General features: G+C 39.6%; 2 protein-coding genes across 3 annotated transcripts; both read left to right on the top strand.

Moving 5' to 3' along the window:
- Positions 1-2,787: 2,787 nt before the first annotated feature.
- Positions 2,788-6,259, top strand: LOC128779129 (olfactory receptor 1J4). Of its 2 annotated transcripts, none has more exons than XM_045197006.2 (2): positions 2,788-2,893; positions 4,199-6,259. In XM_045197006.2, exon 2 carries the CDS (start codon positions 4,215-4,217, stop codon positions 5,154-5,156), a length of 942 nt encoding a protein of 313 aa, XP_045052941.2. In that variant the 5' UTR covers positions 2,788-2,893; positions 4,199-4,214; the 3' UTR covers positions 5,157-6,259. The 2 variants fall into 2 exon arrangements, with proteins under 2 accessions (XP_045052941.2, XP_053776947.1); XM_053920972.2 differs by having other exon boundaries at positions 2,806-2,893; positions 4,117-6,259.
- A 6,405-nt stretch (positions 6,260-12,664) lies between these two features.
- Positions 12,665-16,271, top strand: LOC112306518 (olfactory receptor 1J21). The gene is made up of 3 exons (XM_045197008.3): positions 12,665-12,748; positions 13,417-13,481; positions 14,230-16,271. Exon 3 carries the CDS (start codon positions 14,247-14,249, stop codon positions 15,177-15,179), a length of 933 nt encoding a protein of 310 aa, XP_045052943.3. The 5' UTR covers positions 12,665-12,748; positions 13,417-13,481; positions 14,230-14,246; the 3' UTR covers positions 15,180-16,271.
- The last annotated feature ends 426 nt before the right edge of the window (positions 16,272-16,697 follow it).

Genomic DNA, 16,697 nt, shown 5'->3' with positions numbered 1-16,697 from the left:
CATGTCTTTGTGTATTTTTCAGTTTTCTTCATGTGATTACTTTCTAGTTTCATAGCATTGTAGTCAGAGATGTTTGACATGATTTCAATCTTCATAATTTATTGAAACTTACTTTGTGTATGAACATGTGGTCTACCCTAGAATATGGTCTATGTGCACTTGAATGGTATGTATGAGGTCTGTCTGGAAAAAGTTGAGCCATTGTTAATATAACAAGAACGGTTTGCGCATCATTGATGTAACCTAGCAGCCAAGGAGAATGGACTGGAATGCAGATGCATGAACAATGTTAACTTCATTGTACTAACTCAGTGGGGGCAGTAAACACCATTGAGTGAGCATGTGTACGGTGTGGCTGTTGCATTTAAAATGACTGAGCGAGTAGAGCAATGAGTCTGCATCAAATTTTGCATTAAGCTTGAACGTTTCTCTACAAACTATTTGTACAATTTAAAAGCTCTAGCAATGGACAACTGGTGATTGGCAGCTTCATTACAACAATGTGCCAGCTCATGCACCACATCTTATACAGAGTTTTTTTATGAAACATCAAATCACCGAAGTGACTCAGCCTTCCTACAGCCCAGACTTGGCACCCTGCGACTTCTGGCTTTTCCCAAAGCTAAAATCACCTTTGAAAGGGAAGAGATTTCAGACCATTGATGAGATTCAGGAAAATACAACGGGGCAGCTGATAGCGATTGGGAGGAGTGTATGAGGTCTCAAGGTGCCTAATTTGAAGGGGACAGAGGCATCATTGTCCTATGTACAATGTTTCTTGTATCTTGTATCTTCTTCAATATGTGTCTTTTTTATAGTACATGGACAGATACCTCTGGACAGACCTCATATATTCTACTGTTTGGGGGTGAATTGCTGGGAAGATATAATTAAATCCATTGGATGTAGTGTGTTGTTTAAGGATGCTGTCTCCTAGTTGATTTTCTGTCTGGAAGATCTGCCCACTGAAGTCAATGGGGTGCTAAAATCCCTGACTATGACTGTGTTTCTGTCAATCTCTCACTTTATTTCCATCAATATTTGCTTTACAAATTTAGGTGCATAAATTTTACTAAGGTTATATCCCCCTTTTTGATTGTGTCCTTTATCATTATCTAGTGTCCTTCTTTGTTTCTTACTATAGCCTTGGTTTTACAGTCTATTTTGCCTGATATAAGTATTGCAACACCCATTTTTTCCCTTTCCATTTGCATAAAATATTTTCCATCCCTTTACTTTTAGTTTGTATGTACCGTTCATTCTGAGGTGGGTCTCTTGAAGACAGCATATATATGGGTCTTGTTTCTTATCCTTTCAGCTACTCTATGCCTTTTTTTTTTAAATGAAGATTTTATTTATTTATTTTTAAAGAGAGGGGAAGGGAGGGAGCGGAGAGGGAGGGAAACATCAATGTGTGGTGCCTCTCGAGCACCCCTAACTGGGGACCTTGTCCGCAGCCCTGGCATGTGCCCTGATTGGGAATCAGACTGGAGACCCTTTGGTTCACAGGCCAGCATTCAATCCACTGAGCCACATGAGCCAGAGCCCTCTATGTCTTTTGATTGGAGCATTTAGGCCATTTACATTTAAAGTGATTATTGATAGGTACGAATTTATTGCCCTTTTATCTTTAAACTATTATTCTCTGTTTCTTTTTCTTTTCTTCTTAAAGCATGTCCTTTAACAATTGTTGCAATTCCGGTTTTGTGATAACACTCTATTAGCTTTTTCTTCTCAGCGAACCTATTTCCCCTCAGTTTGAAATGACAGCCTTGCTGGGTAAAGTAGTCTTGATTGTAGGTCCTACTTTTCATCACCTTGAATATTTCATGCCAAGTCTTTCTGTCCTGAAATGTTTATGTTGAGAAATCAGAAGACAGTCTAATGGGTGCTCCCTTGTAGGTAACTGTTTTCTCATGTGGCTTTTAAGATTCTCTCGTCTTTAAGCTTTGCCATTTATGATGTGCCTTGCTGTGTTCCCCTTTGGTTCCATCTTGTTAGAGATACTTTTTATTGTGTGTATCTTTCCTTCACAAGACTAGGGAAGTTTTGGGTCAAGGTTAGGAGCCTCTGGAGCTGGACAGGGCTGAGTCTGGGAGGGACAGTAGGCAGTAGATTTAGCAACATCAGACGACCTGATCTGCAGGACACTTACAGTCATAGTAGGTGTATTAGTCAAGGGTCTCCAGATAAATAGAACCAATAGAGTGTGTGTGTGTGTGTGTGTGTGTGTAGAGAGAGAGAGAGAGACTTAAGGAATTTGTTCATGTAATTGTGGACCTCATTAGTCCAAACTCCGCAGGGTAGAATGGCAGAATGTAAACAGGAGAGTAGGTTGCAATTTGAGACTGAAGGCAATCTGCTGATGACATTTTCTCTTCTTTGGGGGGAGTCAGTCTCTTTCCTATTGCCCTCAACTGATTGGATTAGGTCTCCCTACATTATGGGGGGCAGTCTGCTTTACTCAGAGTCTGCTAATTGCAATGTTAATCCCATCCAAAATGAAAAAACCTTCATAGGGGCACCTGGGCCCCTCCTGCTTCCCATCCGGAGACTTGACCACAAGCCTGAGGCATCACTGACATTAAGGACACTCTCTTGTGATTCCAGTTGCACCTCAGCCCCTCTGGACCCCAAACAGGCTCCTTCCCAAGGGCCCAGTAGGAGTTGGGCAATTATACCAAGTGGACTGCTGCTCTAATCAGGGACTTGAGGATGTTTCCCTCTGGAGTCTCTGTGAGTAAAAGGAGATCTTCTGCACATCGTTTTGAAGCTGATGAACAGACATGAAAGTTGGCAGTGGTCCTCAGACCACTGTCCTCTGCTCTCTGTCCTTTAGTCCTGAGTCTGCAGCACAGAAAGTGAGAATCCAGGTCACAGCACGCAGCACAAGGTATCAGAATCATAGCCTGGTATGCATCAGAAGGGGCCCAGGAATTGGCATAGCCATACGTGTGTGTGTTGTATGACTTTGCGTGTGTGTGTGTCACTGACTCACACACTGAATGCTTCCACCCAGGACCCATGTAAATCAGGGGAGGCTGGAAACTTCCTCAGTGATGTGAGCCCACATTTTACTTGTGTTTTCTCGCTTGTGTGCTGTATGTAAGACCTTATGCATCACTTGTGATTTGAGTATGTGTGGCTGCTTGTGACTACAATGTGTGTGGTGGAGGATGCTTGATAGTTCTCTGTGCACTGTGTTATACGTGTGAGAGTGTATGTTGTGTGAGTTTTGCACAGATTTCTGTGACATTGACTCACACTCGGACTGTATTTACCTACCCTGAATATAAACTGGAGAAGTCTATTAAGCCTCCCCTTGGCATATCTATGGCTGTGAAAGTGCGTGAGTGCTTTTGTGTGTAACAAACTCACACCTTGACTTCCTTCACCCAGAAGATGTGTAGGATAGAGATTAAAACCTAGATACAAAAGAAGAAGGTCAAAAATCTTGCTTCGATACATTTGGACTCTCTACTTGCTAGAGACCAGAATCCACAAGGCAGGTCTTCAAAATCCCATTTTGAAAATCTGTAGGGGACCATTTTTCAGTGATTTGAATAACACGGGAGGGGTCCTGGAAGTCCAACAGTTTTGACACTCCTCTGCAATTTTGTTACATAGTTTAGACACTAAATACTCATTTCTGATGTCACACATGTCTACACAAACTTCGTTTCCCCCCACCACTTAATAGTTTTGTGGCCTTAGCTTTGTCCTGTGTTGCCCATCAGCCTCCACTATCAAATGGGAATAATTTTAATCACTATTGAATCTTGCTGGTAGGTGCTTCAGTTCAGGGCACGTTGCCAGCACCTAGGAAACTGTAGCCTTGTAGAGGTTGAGCCAGCTGACTGTCCATTTCCTGACTGCTCAGGAGACGAGACTTGGTACAAAGACAGGAAATCAGGCCCATCCAAACACTCTCTCCAAAACCTCCAGGTAGCAGGTTCTCTGGCAAACAGATGACCATGCACTAAGACATGTACCACCAGTCAGGGGATTTACCCCAACGACAGCTATGAATGCAGAAACTCCCCTTGAGAGGGCAAGAGCTCAGATAAGTCAGCACAAACTGACAATATAAATTCAAGGTGTTATTCTTTTTTTCAGGAGAATATGAGAGACCCTACTGTGGAGGCCATAATCACACTTTGAAAGTCTCTGACATTTTTCACTATCCTTTCATCCCCAGCAGACAGAGGGGGACTATGAGAAGGGACAACCAGAGCAGCGTGTCCGAGTTCCTCCTCCTGGGGCTCCCCATCCGGCCAGAACACCAGGGTGTGTTCTTCGCCCTGTTCCTGGGCATGTACCTGACCACAGTGCTGGGCAACCTGCTCATCATCCTGCTCATCAGGCTGGACTCTCACTTGCACACGCCCATGTACTTCTTCCTCAGCCACTTGGCCCTCACTGACATCTCTTTCTCATCTGTCACTGTACCTAAGATGCTGGTGAACATGAATGCTCAGTATCAATCCATCCCCTATGCAGGATGTGTAACACAGATGTATTTCTGCATATTTTTTGGTTGTACTGATAACCTTCTTCTTGGTGTGATGGCATATGACAGGTACGTGGCCATCTGTCACCCTCTACACTATACCACCATCATGCGAGAAAAGCTGTGTATTTCACTAGTGGCTGTGTCCTGGATTTTTTCATGTAGCAGTGCAATGTCCCACACCCTCAGCCTGGCCAGGCTGTCCTTCTGTGCTGATAACACTATCCCTCATTTCTTTTGTGATCTTGCAGCTCTGCTCAAACTGTCATGCTCTGACACCTCCCTCAACAGGCTGATCATCTTCACTGTGGGGACACTGGGTATCATCATACCACTGACTGGCATCCTGATCTCTTATGTCCGCATTGGGGGGTCCATCCTGAGGGTCTCCTCTATCAAAGGCATCTTCAAAGCCTTGTCCACCTGTGGTTCTCACCTCTCTGTGGTATTACTATTCTATGGGACTATTATGGTTCTGTATATTTTCCCATCATCAAACAACTCCAATGGCAAAGACATAATTGCCTCAGTGATGTACACAGTGGTCACCCCTATGCTGAACCCTTTCATCTACAGTTTGAGGAACAGAGACATGAAGGGAGCTCTGGGGAGACTTTTAAGGAGGGAAATCCTTTTCTCCAATTGACAATCCCCTCATCTTCTCAGTTCTCAGTTCACCAAATGGCACTGTCAGCGATTCCTCCCTGGAAAACTATGCAGGGGACCATCCTGGCTACTGATGCCCACCCATCTCAAAGCAAGTTCCACGTTTCGGTCACTTGCTTTGAGTGTTATCCCTGTGTGCTCCCCAGGGATCCAGTAGCTGCATTCAAACTTCTAGGCACAGACACACCAGCAGTGTTTTTTGAACCAACTTCCTTTACTTTAGTTTTATTTTTTGTCTCTTTATGTGTCCATAAGCCCTGGGATCTGCCACATACAGCAGCACCATTATCTCATTTGTCTTTAAAGCTCTAAACTTCTTTTAAGTCAGGAGTGGAAATTATCATCTTTAACAATTAAAGTATTTTCTTATTTTAGTGAATAGAACAAAAAAATCTTGCTTTGATACACGTTTCTTCTTTAAGGTAAAAGAAATTTTGACTTCAAATTTATTTGGTATTTCAATTTGTTAAGGCATTTTTATAAGCTGTCTCCTCTCATTCTTGAAGTTCCTGATACCTGTGTTGAATAATATTGAACATGTCAAATGTGATGTGGTTTGGAAATGGCGTTTTTGTCATGTTTATGTGGACATCTTACATGAGTTTGTGTCAATACTTGTGAAACTGAGTGGTGCAGATAATTAGAACACTTAAGATGGTTGTAATAAGAATTAATGATAATCCATATTTTAGCAGTCAGCTCCTTTGTTTCACTCTCAATGTTTCAAACATGTTTTTCTAGAACTAGGAATCTCACTTTAGCTCCCAAGTTTGAGGTAAGGAAATTGAGAATGCTGGCTTACTGAATGGAGCAGCTGACGACTTAAATGCTTCTTATGCTTCCCTGAAATCTAAATGCAACACAAAACTTTTGTGCAGCCAAGGTCGAGAACATCTACATTAAGTGATTAAGCGCAACACATGCAACTAAATCAAGATGCATGTTCTGAAAATAACATCTATGTCTACACTGGGAATTGCTATAGCTAACTGATACGGTAAAACCGAGGGGGGAAATTCTACCAAAACTGTGCAACATAGCTGAAAGAACTTCATAGCTTTGGGAGCCCTTTAGATAACTAAATGTGGACCAAACTAGAGGGGAAGGGGAGGGGGATAAAGAGGAAAGGAGAGGGAAGGGGCAAGCAAAGGAACACTAATAGAGGACACATGGGCATGGAAAATGGGGGGGTTGACTGTGGGCATGGGGAGGGGCGGGGGAGGGGTGAGCAATGGGGAAAAAGGTGAGACAACTGTAACTGAACAATTAAAAACAAAAAAAGAATCACCCCTTGATAAAGCAATGGAATAGGGCAGGTGGAACTCTGATCTCCCAGTCCTGAGGTGGTGACTGGGTGGGAAAGCTTACTCTTCCAAAGGAATCTGCTCTGAAAAATGAAGATGGAGAAAAATAATCTTTCCATGTGGAATTTTGCTGTGAAATCCATTTGTGTGGAAAGTCTTCCCCGGTGTGAAATTGTTTTAAGATAATGAGAAGGTCTCAATGGAAATGTCTCTGTTGTCTGAGGGGGCTCCTGCTTCTTTCTTATTTCTTCATTTTCATTTAGTTTTATTGGGGCGTAATTAACATACAGTTTTAAAATGTTCAACTTAATATATTTATATATACACATGTGAAACCATCACCACAATCAAGACAATGAACATATACTCAAAAGTCACCCTGAAAAATTTCCTCATGTTTTTGTAACCCTGCCCTCCTTCCTCTCATTTCTAATAATAGTAATTTGTGTCTTTTTTTTCTTTGATCAGTCTGGTTTATCGATTTCATCATTTTTCTAAAAGAACCAACTTTTGATTTCATTGTTATTATATATTACTTTCCTGTCTTCTATTTTATTGATTTCTGCTTTTTTCCTTAATATTTCCTACTATATTACTATATTTGCTTACTTTGAATTTAATTTGCTCTTCTTTTTCTAGTTTCTTAGGGTAAAACCTTAGGTGATGATAGGAGACCTTTACTGTTTTCTGTTATAGGCATTTAGTGCTACGAGTATCCCTCTAAGCACTTCACTTCTATTGCTTTGTCTCACAATTTTTTACATATTCTGTTCTCATTTTCCATCAGTTGAAAGCATTTCTAAATTTCCTTTGATATTTTTTCCCCTTGACTTATGGTTTATTTAGTGTATAACTTAATTTCTAAATATTTGGGGATTTTCCTCCATATCCTTAATTCCTAAATTAATTGCATTTCGGTCAGAAAGCATACTTTGTATGATTTAAATCCTTTTAAACTAAGTAAAACTTGCTTTAGTGGCCCAGCATATGGTTCACCTTGGTAAATGTTATACACACACTTAAAAAAAATGTGTATTCTGCTATTGTTGGGAAAAATGCTCTATAAATGTCAATTAGGACAAGTTGGTTGATAGTGTTGTTTTTCATATTATTACTAATTCCTCTCTACTTGTCTTTTTGATTTTTGAGAGAGGAATGTTGGTATTTCCTAATATACTTGTAGATTTGTCTATTTCTTCTGAAGTTCCATCAGAATGTGCTTCTCTTTTTTTTCCCAAACCTGATATTAGGTGCTCATATATATAGAATTTTTACATTCTTTTGATGAATTTACCCTTTTATCATCATGGAATAATGTTCTTTTTCTGTGGCAATAGTCTGCTCTTAAGTCTAATTTGTTTAATATTAACATTGCCACTCCAGGTCTCTTTTTATTAGTGTTTCCATGATGTACATTTAAAAAAAGATTTTGTTTATTTAATTTTGTAGAGAGAGGAAGAAAGGGAGGAAGGGAGGGAGAAATACATCAATGTGCAAGAGAAACATCGATGGGTTGCCTCTTATACTCCCCCAACCAGGGAACTGGCGCACAACCCAGGCATGTGTCCTGACCAGGAATCAAAGTGGTGGCCTTTCAGTTTGCAGATGACGCCCAACCCACTAAGCCACACCAGTCAAGGCTGTATGATATATATATTTTAATCTTTTAACTTTAAATAACGGGTCATAATATTTGGGTCTTGCTTTTTGATCCATTGTGAGCATCTCTGCCCTTTAAATTGTTTTATTTAAATAGCTCACATTTAATGGGATTACTGATAGGATTTGGTTTGATTCTACCATTTTGGTATTTGTTTTCTATTTGTCTCATCTGTCTTTTCATACATTTTCCTCCTTATCTATGCCTTATTTTGGATTAACTGGAGCATCTTTTATGATTCCATTTTATCTCCATTGTTGGTTGATTAGCTGGGCATATTTTTGTGGTTGTTTTGGAGCTTACAACAAACATTTTTACTCTATTACTGTGTAATTCAAGAAATACTACACCACTTCTAGCACAAGCAACTTATAATGTGTACTTCTATTTCCACTCTACCAAACTGTGTTATTGTCCTCATTCATTTTGCTATTACACTTTTATAAACTGCACTACAGATTTATTCTTTTAGATTTAAACAGTTAATTATATTTTAATGTGACTTAAAATTAATAGCACTTGTTTTATATTTATCCACAGGTTTACTATTTCTGATATTCTTCACCCAGATTCCAATTAAAATCATTTTCTTCTGCCTGAAAGCCTTTCTTTACATGTTTTTTGGTGATGAATATTTTCAGCTCTTTTACATCTGAAAGTCTTTTCTTAAACCTTTATTTTTTTTTAATTTATTTTATTTCACCTTCCTTTACCTCTTAGTACTCTAAGAGATGTTGCTTCATTGGCTTCTGGCTTGAATACTTTACAATGAGAAATGTGCTGTTATTCTTATCTTTCTTTAAAATGTATACCTTTTCCTGAGTCTACTCTTAAGGTTTCCCTTTTATCACTGGTTTATTGGGCTTTATTGTAATTTTTATATTAAAAAACCCACTTTAGCCATGGCCAGTGTGGCTCAGTGGATTGAGTGCTGGCCTGAAAACCAAAGGGTCGCCAGGTTCAGTTCCCAGTCAGGGCACATGCCTGGGTTACAGGCCAGGTCCACTAGTAGGAGGCATGCAAGAGGCAACCACACATTGATGTTTCCCTCCCTCTCTTTCTCCCTTCCTTCCCCCCTCTCTCTAAAAATAAATAAATAAAATCTTTTTAAAAAACCACTTTATTGAGGTATGATCAACTATAAAAAGCTGTACATATTTAATGCATATAACTTGATAAATTTAGAGATTAAGTATACACCTGTGAAATCATCACTACAATATATTCTATAAACATATGCACGCTCAACAAATTCAACAACACCTTATAAGGATCATACACCATGATCAGCTGGGATTTATTCCAGGGATGCAAGGATGGTTCAACGTCTGCAAATCAACCAGTGTAATACACTACATTAACAAAATGAAAGATAAAACCACATGATCATCTTCATAGATGCAGAAAAGGTACTTGACAAAATTTCAACATCACTAATCATTAGGGAAATGCAAATCAACACCACAATGAGAAGCCACTTCACACCCATTAAGATTATTATTATTTTTAAAAAATAGGAAACAACAAATGGCAATGATGAAGTTATACTTCTTGTACACTGGTAGGAATGCAAAATGGGACAGCCACCATGGAAAATATTATTAAAGGTGAAAGTAACCCATGTGTCTGTTGACAGATGAATGAATAAACAAAATGTTGGTATAGGTATGTATAAAATGGAATATATTATTTAGCCTTATAAATTGTGATACATGCCAAAACATGGATGAACCTTGAAGATATTATGCTAAGTGAAAAAAGCCTGACCCAAAAGGGAAAATATGGTATGTTGCCATTTATATGAAGTACCTAGAAAAGTCAAGTACATAGAGACAAAAATTAGAATGGTTACCAGGAGCTGAGGGACTGAGGATCGGGGAGGTACTGTTTCCTGGGTACAAAGTTTCAGTATGGGATGACGAAGAACTGGTGGAGATGGAGAGTGGTGATGGCTGCACAATAATGTCAGTACTTAAAAATCTCCAAACTGTACACTTAAAAATAATTCAAATGATAAATTTCATGTTATGCATATTTTACCACAACACAATAAAAAGGGATTAAGAAAAATATACCATGCAAACACTAATAAAAAGAAAATTGACTATTTTAATGTCAGACAAAGCTGATTTCAGAATAGAAAAATTATCATGGATAAAGAGTGCTAAAATTACATAATGGTAGAGAAGTCGATTCACCAAGAAGAAATAACAATCATTAACAATCATTAAATAACAATCATAGGCATCTAGCAACAGAGTGTCAAAAACTGACAGAATGGCAATGAGAAATAGACAAATATGCTATTACATATATAGTTGGAGATTTCAACACCCCTCTATGAGTAAGTGACAGATCCAGCAGGCAGAAAATCAGTAAGGGTATAGTCAAACTGAACAGCACCATCAATCAACTGGATCTCACTGATATTTCTAAAACACTTCAACCAACAACAGCAGAATACAGACTTTTATCTAGCTCACCTGGAATATTCTGAAACAAATCCCAATTCTAAGTTATAAAACACAACTTAATAAATTTAAAGTAGAAATCATACAAAGTATGCTCTCAGACCACAAAGAATTTAAACTAGAGATCAACAGCAGAAGCATAGTTGGAAAATCTCAAAATATTTGGAGATTAAACAACACACATCTAAATACCACACGGGTCAAACAAGGAGTCATAAGACATATTTAAAATATTTTAAAATAAATTAAAATGAAAACACAACTTGTGGAAAATGGTGACATGAGGCAAAAGCAGTACTTTGAGGGAAATTTATAGCATTAAAATGTACATATTAGAAAATAAGAAAGCCCTAAAAGCTTCCACCTTAGACAACTAGAGAAAGACAATATAAGCTTAAAGCAAGAGATGAAAAGAAATACAAAAATTGGAGCAGAAATAAGTAAAACTGAAACCAGAAAGTTAATAGACAAAATTAAGAAACCACCTTCTCACTATATCTTCACATGGCCTTTTCTCGGCGTGTGCATGTGAAAGAGAGTCAGAGATCTTTGGTGTCTCTTCTTATAAGGACAGTGATCCTGTTGGTTTACAGTTCCATCTTTATGATCTCATTTAACCTTAATTATGTTCTTAGAAGCCCCATCTCCATATACAGCCACACTAGAGATTAGGGCTTCAATATATAAATTTTGGACTAACACAACATCACTCCATAACAATACATATACATAGAAAATCTTTGTTTCTGCACAATACATATACATAGAAAATCTTTGTTTCTGCATCTTTTCATATGATTGGAGTCTTACTTTATTTAATTTCTGTAATTCACTGATGTGGCATTTAGTCACTGTACAATAGTCCTTATATAAAATACCTAATTTTACTTGTTAATGAACTTTTTTTACATTGTTATGGTACTGTGAACAATGTTGCCATGAACCCTCATATTTATGTCCCCAGCTGGACATGTGCAAAACTTTTTAGGATATAAAACTTGAGAGGAACTGCACAGTCCAAGACAATGAAGATTTTTCAATTGTAAAACATAATGCCATACTGTTTCCCTATTAGAAAAAATAAAACTTCTTAAAAAGTACACACGACTGTCAACAGAGAGCAGCTTCTAATGTAATTTTTCTATTCTACTGCTGTATTTTGCTGGGTGTAATGTGCTCCTGTGTATAATGTGCACCCATGTTTTTGGCCCAAACTTTCAGGAAAAAAATCTTTTGTAGGAAAATATGCAGGTTAATTGTAGCATTATAATTGATTGATTTTAACACAAAGCAGAACAAATTAATAACATGAATATTCACACATCTTCACCTCAAATAACAAGCACATGATACTTATCTTCTAGGTGGCTTTGAAGAAATGGAGTTGGAGATGAAATAAATTTGGAATCAATTTTGTAAGAGGTTTAGTGGAAAACAGCTCTTGAATGGTAATTCTAAAGCATTGTGAGAAAACTGAACCAGAGCTTTTGAGCAGACCACGATTTACAGAAACTGCAGTCCACTTCACAGGCTCCCATTGTGATGAGGGGATATAATGGTCCTCATTCTTTTGTTCGGTGAGTGTATTAGCATGTTTTTGCATAGGGTTCAGAAACAAGAGATTTTCATTAACACACTCAACCTCTAATTTGGTTTGTTACAAACTCAGAATTACATTTTCCCTAATGTCATCTTGGAAGGAAAAGGGTTTTGGAACCACCAAGTTCCTAGTAGCTGCTTTGAGGTTATCATCATTAACCCTCCAAGGATAAACTCTCCTATTGCCCGCCATCAACAAACAGTTCTTCCCTCAAGGGAACCAAAGGACAAGAGGCAATTATTTTGTTTGTCTCTAATTTGGAGGTGGGGCTGTGGAGTTGGTCCCCCACCCCCACCTGAATTTCTTCTCCATGTTTTGTAAAGTTTGAACCCACACCATTGCTCAGAGTTAAAAACAAGTGTGTCTATTTATCTACCTCATTTGGTTTTCAACTGATAATTCTCCCTGTTGTGATGCATCTCTGAGACCCTTAGAGACTCCACCTGCTTCATTATATTCTGTGTCTTCTAAAGAAAGAACCTTCCCATGCCTTGTAGCTGAAGGCATAAGTGCTCATCACCTAAGAGGCAATGAAAGGTCAGGAGTGGAATTCACATTCAGTAATGTGACTGCATGTGTTTGTGTGTTTGTGTGTGTCCAATGTAAGTTACTGATCTCTAGCTTGGCTCCATACACCTCACACCAAATGAGAGCAGAAAGCTCCATGTAGTGAGACACTTTCTCAGCTCTCAAAGAGAAGAATCTTCAAAGATTTTATTTATTTATTTTTAGAGAGAGGGGGGAAGGAGAGAAACTTTGATGTGCAAGAGAAATTGGCTCTCTCTCGCGTGCCCCCAACCGATACCTGGCCTGCAACCCAGGCATGTGCCCTGACTGGGAATTGAACCAGCAATCTTTCTGTTTGCAGGCCGGCACTCAATCCACTGAGCCACACCAGCCAGGGCAAAGAGAAGAACCTTAGATTGAATAGATGTTTATATAGAATGTGGATTCTATTTTTTAATAAATAGACCATCCTGTTCTCTTTCCCTATTATTCTTTATATTCACATAGGCAAGTCTAAGATTAGTTGACCTGAAAAGAAAAAGAAGTAATAGCATTGGAAAAGTATAAGAAATGTTAGATTATGACAAGAAAAATATCAGTTATGAATCACTGGCATAAAACTTAAGTTAGGAACTGTGAAAAAGGAAGTGTTACTTGATAAACTATGCTGAACACTTACAAAGTTTATTCTTTGGCAGATCTAAGATATGACTGGAAAAAAAGTATTTCCTGGTGTTCTGAGAAATTGAATAAGACTGATCTGGTAAGAACTGGGGGGAATAAGGTGGGAATGTAGAAGAGAAACAGACTTTTTCTCCATGTTCCATGACAATTTCATTAGAAAGTGTTGCCAGACTGAACATGTGGAGGAGTGGGAAGGAATTTTCTTAAAGGAAGGACTGAGGGTTATGTAACAAATTATGTCTCTAGATCTATGTTATTGACACAGATTCTTGCCCTCAATGCCCTTGTCTTGAGCAGTTACATACGATGTTTCCACCAAGTTTCCAACTCCTGATTTCTGAGAGGTGCAGAGCATTCCACTGGGTTCTAATTTTGACCTAATCCATGGAAATAAAGCAGTATTGTTAATTAAATATTGTTGGAAATAGAAAAATATTAGAAATAAGCCAAAGTATGTGTGAGAGATGTGAGGAAACTTAAGGACAACAGACCACTTGGAAGGTCTCTACTAGTTTCTAATAACTGGTTACAGACCTTGCCTTGGGCCCTAATTTCCTAGTCGCAGATTTCTGTCATGAACTCTTGGACTCCTCAGACCTGAATTTGATCGCTACGATCATCATTCTGATGTTTCATGATTTCTCCAAAAGCAATTGTGCTGGTTTCTAGGCAGACATAAAATATCCTGATGTCTGACCATCACTAGCCCATTAGTGGGTGAAAGGCATGAGCTATTCAGGTTAAAATCATGTACTGACTAACTGTCCAGTTTCTATTATATGGTAGTCATAATGATTTCACATTTCCATCTCTTTTTTCATCTATAGCAAGACAGAAGAAGACCATGAGGAGGGAGAACCAGAGCTGCGTGTCCGAGTTCCTCCTCCTGGGGCTCCCCATCCAGGCAGGGCAGCAGGGCATGTTCTTCACCCTGTTCCTGGGCATGTACCTGACCACGGTGCTGGGCAACCTGCTCATCATCCTGCTCATCAGGCTGGACTCTCACCTGCACACACCCATGTACTTCTTCCTCAGCCACTTGGCATTTACTGACATCTCTTTTTCATCAGCCACAGCTCCAAAGATGCTCATGAATATGCATACTCAGGATCAATCCATCTCACATGCTGGATGCATTTCCCAGGTGTATTTCTTTTTATTTTGGGGTGATCTTGACAGCCTCCTTCTCACCTCAATGGCCTATGACAGGTACGTGGCCATCTGTCATCCCCTCTACTATACCACCATCATGAGTCAGAGCCTGTGTATTTTGCTAGTAATTGTATCCTGGGTCCAATCCTGCGCTTCTGCCCTCTTGCATACCCTTCTCCTGGCTCGTCTCTCTTTCTGTGGGGACAACACTGTCCAACACTTCTTCTGTGATCTCTCCACCTTACTTAAGCTGTCCAGCTCAGACACCACAGTCAATGAGCTGCTTATCCTCACTGTGGGGGTGGTGGTCATTACCCTGCCATTCATATGCATCCTGGTTTCTTATGGCTGCATTGGGGCCACAATCTTGAAAGTCCCCTCCACCAAGGGCATCTGCAAAGCCTTGTCCACATGCGGCTCCCACCTCTCTGTGGTGTCTCTGTACTATGGGACAATTATTGGTCTGTACTTTTTTCCTTCATCCAACAGCTCCAACAACAAGGATGTCATTGTGGCTGTGCTGTACACCCTGGTCACTCCCATGCTAAATCCCTTTATCTACAGTCTGAGGAATCAGGATATGAAAGGGGCTCTGGGGAATATACTCAGTAGAGGAAGGCAATGAGCAGAGTTGTCCTAGTCATTGGATAGAAGACCTGCTGCATCCTGCACACACAACATTGTTACAGAGCAGGTGGGGGGTGGTTCACGATAAATTATTACAGAAAGGAACCCCACTTTCTGTCTCTGGGGTTCCCCCCACACACACACACACCTACTAGGTTCAAAATGCCCCCCGCCAGAGGAAAGATGTCTCTCAATGCCAGAGACTGGTGAAAGGAAAGAAATTTATTTAAAAGTTACACAGACTTAGAGTAATGACTTAATGCCTTCATTAAGATACTAAAGTCCTCTAGAATACCCACAGATGCACAGTCCTTCCCTCTCCTCCTTCAGAACTGCGTGGTCCTCTCTCTCTATGGCTGCCACACCTAGGTTTAAATCCCAGCGCCCACCTTCCTTTGCAGCCCCATTTCTGACTCCTCCTACAGTCAGTAACACCTGCCAGCATCCCTGTATTCTTCCAGCTTCACTGGGCTGCCATAGTAAGTCCGGGCAGGTGTGGCCCCATGGCATGGAGCCAATCATCTCCAAGCTCTCACGCAGGCCCTGTAACCAGGGGAGTTGCCTCCCAGCTACATCTTAGGTGGAATTTGCTCCCATCCCCCTGGCTCAAAGCATTATTGAGCACAGCTATTTTGAGCACAAAGCATTATTGAGCACATGGGCACAGCTATTTAACATGTCTATGAAACCAGTTAAAGGTTATAGATATGTTAAATGACCATGCCATGGGTTAGCTGCAAAGCTCTTGCTACCCAAAACAGCTCTGAATGGCTCTGTTCCATGTGTCCCTTCCCCCAGCTCAGGCTTGTGGGGGTGAGGACATCCTATATATATTTTTCTAATATTTCCTGAACACCTTGAGTTCTGGACCCCATTACAAATCCCTTCTTGGGGCCCTCCTCTTGGCTGCACCCTGCTTCAATGTGAGCATCCTTGCCTGCCTGAATAGCTGCTTTGTAACGAGTCTTCATGTGGTATCCATTCTTGTCTCTTCATGTGGCACCCATTCGCATGATATCCTTTGTCCTACAAACATCTTAAATGTTTATGCAGACATAGTTTTATTTTCTTATAGTTTATAAACTTTACATAGGTAACAAAAATACTCCTGCTGGCAGTTTCATGATTTTATTTTTGTGTTTAATTTTTAATACATTTGGAATTTATTTTTATGAGTGACATTAATTAAAAATTGAGTTTTATTTTTGTTTCTAGTTCTTATCAATTGCCCAAATCTTTGTTTTCAGTTATGTTTATAGAGTGATAGTATATCACTTTTTCTTTTCTTAAATTGAGTTGGCATGGTCACAAAATGAAATAAGATGTTTTTCTATAAAGCCCAGGAAAATGGTCCAGAAAGGACTGGTAAAGGCCCCAGGTGGTAAACTCAAACTTGGGGGGAGCCCTCTGTGCCCTAGGATGACCAGCTGGGAGTGAAATATGGGAGAGAGCTAGAGATTTTAAAGCAGCTTTTAAAGTAATGATGTGATTATCAGTTAATCTGATAAGGGAGTTC

The sequence above is a fragment of the Desmodus rotundus genome, chromosome 1, assembly GCF_022682495.2.
Source record: "Desmodus rotundus isolate HL8 chromosome 1, HLdesRot8A.1, whole genome shotgun sequence".
In the NCBI taxonomy this organism is placed as follows: Eukaryota; Metazoa; Chordata; class Mammalia; order Chiroptera; family Phyllostomidae; genus Desmodus; species Desmodus rotundus.
Note: the sequence above shows the minus strand (reverse complement) of the source record. Positions and strands in the feature narration are given on the sequence as shown.

Bases quoted from the DNA above. Each gene is read 5' to 3' on its own strand.
- LOC128779129 (XM_045197006.2), top strand. From the start codon at position 4,215: ATGAGAAGGGACAACCAGAGCAGCGTGTCCGAGTTCCTCCTCCTGGGG.
- LOC112306518 (XM_045197008.3), top strand. From the start codon at position 14,247: ATGAGGAGGGAGAACCAGAGCTGCGTGTCCGAGTTCCTCCTCCTGGGG.